Source organism: Penaeus chinensis, chromosome 29 (assembly GCF_019202785.1).
Source record: "Penaeus chinensis breed Huanghai No. 1 chromosome 29, ASM1920278v2, whole genome shotgun sequence".
Taxonomy (NCBI): Eukaryota; Metazoa; Arthropoda; class Malacostraca; order Decapoda; family Penaeidae; genus Penaeus; species Penaeus chinensis.
Genome location: NC_061847.1, coordinates 18348065 through 18353064, shown reverse-complemented (window position 1 = coordinate 18353064; position 5000 = coordinate 18348065). Strand labels below are relative to the sequence as shown.

The 5000-nt window shown below is 39.4% G+C and overlaps 1 protein-coding gene across 1 annotated transcript in view; it reads right to left on the bottom strand.

Annotated features, from left to right (window-relative positions):
• Positions 1-2226: 2226 nt before the first annotated feature.
• LOC125040404 overlaps positions 2227-5000 on the bottom strand; it is a 42746-nt gene continuing 39972 nt past the window's right edge. Inside the window, exons 8-12 of the mRNA XM_047634958.1 lie at positions 4120-4171; positions 3868-4015; positions 3353-3440; positions 2727-2824; positions 2227-2265 (exon numbers count right to left, since the gene is read on the bottom strand). Of these exons, the coding sequence (XP_047490914.1) occupies positions 2227-2265; positions 2727-2824; positions 3353-3440; positions 3868-4015; positions 4120-4171 (425 nt within the window). The remainder of the gene's footprint in view (positions 2266-2726; positions 2825-3352; positions 3441-3867; positions 4016-4119; positions 4172-5000) is intronic.

Below are 5000 nucleotides of genomic sequence, written 5' to 3'. Positions count from 1 at the left end.
GGAAGCTGCCCTTTCTGAGTATTTACCTCATCTTAATTCAGCTTAATCATCAATCTTCAAAAGACAAGAAATTACAGATGCACATCGTCCCACGAACACACCTCATCATCAGCTACGATGTTTTCTCAACTTCCCACGTCACAATTTCCTCTTCCTCTGTGCAACTTACGCTCGGCTGAAGGGCTTACGGCAGTCGCCTTGTTGCCGTGTTTGATCTGCGGCCTCAGAGGGGCAGTCGAACATGTGGCATCTCACCCACACACATGTATTTGCTTTCACACACGGGGGCACGCACCCGCCCGCCCAAATACACATCTGCACAAACACACACAAAAGCGCGACTAAACGCACATATATATTTTTGTGCATGTGTGTGTGTGTCTGCCTGTGTACATGCGTGTGCGTGCATATATACGTATGTACGTCAGGCAAATGAACCAGAACGAAAAACATACTGAAATCCTATGCCGGTGAGTGGAAAGGTACGAACAGATCTAAAAAAAACAAATCGCGGGAAGAAACAGGCAGAAAGGACTAGCAGGGGAAAATAATGATTGACAGCCGATGGATTTCTGTCAGACAAAGGGCTAGCAGGAGCCAGTCAGAATGGCTATGCATAACATTACCTGGTGTGCGATGCAAGTGGCAGAAGATATATTGAGAGTCTGAAGAATCTCGTGACGCAAAATTGTACTCTCTGATTGTCCGTCTGTCTGCCTAATTCTCTCTCTCTCTCTCTCTCTCTCTCTCTCTCTCTCTCTCTCTCTCTCTCTCTCTCTCTCTCTCTCTCTCTCTCTCTCTCTCTCTCTCTCTCAGAATGTTTTAAACAAGAATAGTAATACTAAGATTACTGGCAGTTAATAGCATGCTTCAAGAATTGTTTTTCTCTTAAAAACAACATAATATACTTAAGTACAATAAAATATACTCAAGTACGTGAATATATATAAATATGAGCGTGTTCTGTAAATGTTTCTCATAAATATTCTATAATATAGTCTTTGTTAGATGAATATTTTCTACACCACTCGTATACAGTACTGCCCCGGTCTCGCTCGCTCTCCTTGCTTTGAACAAGCACAGAGCTCTGTGCGCTCACCGCCAAAATATTGAGTTAACATCTGTTTGGTTATTAAAGGTATGCTTATTCACCGACCTAAATCTCTCTCTCTCTCTCTTCTCTCTCTCTCTCTCTCTCTCTCTCTCTCTCTCTCTCTCTCTCTCTCTCTCTCTCTCTCTCTCTCTCTCTCTCTCTCTCTCTCTCTCTCTCTCTCTCCCTCTCTCTCTTTCTTTCTTTTATTCGCTGTTCTTGTCTTCATTCTTTTAATAACTAGATTCTTAAATAGATTCTAAACCCCTTTTATCATGAACTTACATGGCATAGCATTCTGTTAATACGACTAATCTTAAACATATACCGTTATGCATTATGAAATATACATAAAAGGGTCAAAAGCCAACATAAAGTTCATGCTAATAATCAGTAATGGATTAAAACAAAACTAAAATAATCTTACTAAACTAGAATGCTTTTATGATAAAGAGAAATACCTGAAATTCTAACTAATAACTTAAAAAGAATAATCAAAGATTTTACTGTCGGTTCCTCAAAAAGTAATAACCGGAAAATTTGTCAAAATTCTGCCCTCTCCACGAGTTGTTTGGTACTAAAAATGCTTTTAATTGCATATTAGGAAAATAACAAGGCTCCACCTTTATCCAGTATAACCTTTTAGAATACGGCGTGCGTACAAATCTATTTATAAATTCGAATAGAGAACAATAAGACCAAGATCACGTCGGCTTAGGGAGTTGCGGTGGCCGTGAAATGCTCTGGGGATATCATTTCTTTCCGATATATGTGACACAAAAATCTCTAAATAAATATTTGAAGCCAACGATCTTCCATCTGCGGAATCAGAAGAACGCACAATGGGATAGGACCTGGTGCTCCAAGAAACGAAACGAAATAATCATCAGGTGAACAAGGAAGCTAAATCTATTAGATTTTGATTTCTGAATAATGGTTTTAACCCCGAGAGATGCCGAATGGATATGCTTTTCCTCCAAAAGGTCGAAAACATATTGGCCATGCAGAGACATAATCGAAATGCCTGAATCCTCCTCTGTCCATGCAGTGGCATATAAGAAAATAAGTTTTGCGTGTATTACTCATATTTTGATCGTTTAGCCAAACTGCTACAAGAAATTTACCGCAAAGTCTTATCACTTCCGAGAGACGAAAGCATCCTCTGTCATATGAACCTTTTGATAGGAGTAAGAGCCGAGGGTTATGTCGTTGCCTGGGTGAACTCTCGCTTGTCATTCTCGCCTCTTTGATCTGCGTTGCGGTGCATGACGGCAGCGCGATCATCAGCCTTTGAGACTCGCTACCTCTTGGGAATGGAGAAAGCGAAGGGAGCAAGTGGGGCCACTCTGATGGTGGTGATGATAATGGTGGTAATGATTGTGATGGTGATGATGAGGATAGTAGTGGTGATGGTGGTGATGGTGATGATGAGGATGGTGATGAGATTGATGATGGTGGTAATGATTGTGATGGTGATGATAAGGATGGTGACGATGGAGATGATGGTGACGATGATGATGGTGGTGGTAATGATGATAGTAATAATGAGGATGATTATAATGCTGCTGCTGCTGATGATGATAATGATGGTAATAATAATACGGGGACGCAAACAAAACAAAGCAATGACAAAAACTAGCTTCTCATCGGCAAAATGGTTCTTCAGGATTGTAAATGGCATGGCATGGGCAGACTGCTGATCCTTGCATATGGTGGATTCAGGACTGCGTGGGTCTATGTGGTACAGCGCGTGATATAACGAAGGGTGTTAAAAGGAGCATGTGTGGAAGGTAGATAGAGCTTGTCTGTTCCGAAGAAGTCTTGAGCAAAGAAAGAATAAGACGATGTATTTTCAGGGAGATTCCACGCCACTCTTATTATGCTTTTTAAGAGTGTGAATGTGAGGGAAATAATGGGAAAAAAAAAAGTAAAAGCTGGATATGAAATGGATGAGAAGAAGAATCAGATGAACCGTTTGCTTTTTCTCAGGAAGATCTCAGGCTGTCTGGCGGAGAGGAAAATCAAATAGACTTCATCGTAATGACACTGTCTTTGAGAAAAAAAAAATATTGGAATGGAATGGGAATTAACGAACGTGGAAGCTCATAATGAACAGGGAAAAGGATTCACGTACGGAGGGGATGATCTGACCTGATGGTAGAGACGAAGGGTATAGAATGGATAATGGAGATATGGGTATTTGGATAACTTGCAATTCCTTAAAGTCAGAGAAAATAGAATGAAAAAAAGCAAATGACTTACGGATTTCAAAGGAGATTGAATCTTGCAATAAAAGGAATAAGATATCAACTTCAAATAGCTGAGCTTTCTCAGATATCACTCTGGAATACTGAAAGGGAGGAAGAGAGAGTTTGAACAGATGAACCAAAGGGCGGAAAAGGTGATGACAAGGAACGGAACATTAAATCCGGAGAGTGATATACTGTAGACCGAATGCGTGGTCCAAGGAAGATAGGTAGAGAGGTCCTCATTGGGAGGGAAAGGCGCGTTAATGGTGAGGATAATAATGATGGGTGTATGCCAAAAGCAGCATGGACCATTCCTACCACCAGAAGAAAAAACACAGGCGAAAAAAACAAATGAGTACATATAGAAGGATAGATTTAAGAAACAGAAGGAGGAAGACGGGTTAACCAGGTCGATCCTTTTTAAGGGAGATAAACACAGATGTAGATGAGGCAGAATCCTAGGAATTGAGGCAAAAGCTTTAAGAAATTAATGCACAAAGTTACACATTAATAAGGGTATAAATAAACCATTGTGCAGGCTTTGTAGCGGATTTCAGGTCGCAGCGTGATAAAAAAAGAGATGAGAGGCGATGAGACACAGTGATCCCAACGACCTCCTTGCACTTCTTGGAACAACATTGGTGCAGTGGAGAAAGGACAGGATATAGAGGAGGATCTGAAGAGGAAGAAAAATCTGATGCTGAGTGCATTACGAAGAGGGTAGTAGCATCATTTGTTACGTATGCCCCTAGAGACGTGGCGAGCGTAGAACGAAGTTACACATCTTCAAACACCTGTATTACTGGGACAACAAGAATTACTCGGAAGATACCTTTAGTGCATAAACAGAAAGTCAAAATCTTAACAAAAGAGTAACAGCAATATCAGCGATAGTGATGAAGGCTATGACTGATGATGATGATGATGATGATGATGATAATGATAATAATAATATTGATAATAATAATAATAATGATAATAATAATAAAATAATAATAATGATAATATTGATAATAATAATTATAATAATAATAATAATGATAATGATAATAATAATAATTATAACAATAATAATAATAACAACGATAATAATAATAATGATGAAAATAATGAAAATAGTAATACAGTATTAGCAAAAACAACAATAAGTGCGATGATGATTATATACAATAATCATAAAACAAGAGTGTTATTTTCCTCGTAATCTATTGTGACGTTAATGAGGACACTAAGTAAGACTATAAACCTTTTCCCTTGATCGTTTAGTTACATCTTGTCCTGATTTGTCTTCTTTTGAATAGCACTTATATCATAACTTGCTTCTATGAAACTAGGTCAGGGAAATGGCGAGATGGAAAGAAAGAGGAAGAGAGAGGAGAGAGAGGAAGAGAGAGAGAGAGAGAGAGAGAGAGAGAGAGAGAGAGAGAGAGAGAGAGAGAGAGAGAGAGAGAGAGAGAGAGAGAGAGAGAGAGAGAGAGAAAGAGCAAAAAAAGAAAAAAGAAAAAGGGTAAGTTATTCAACCTGTCCGTTCCTCTCGTCCCATCTTTAATTTTGTTTCTTTCTCTACTTCTCTCATTCGTCGTTCTCTCCCTCTCTCTCTTTTTCTCTCTCAGTCTCCATCTCCCTCCCTCCCTCCCTCTCTCTCAGTCTCCATCTCCCTC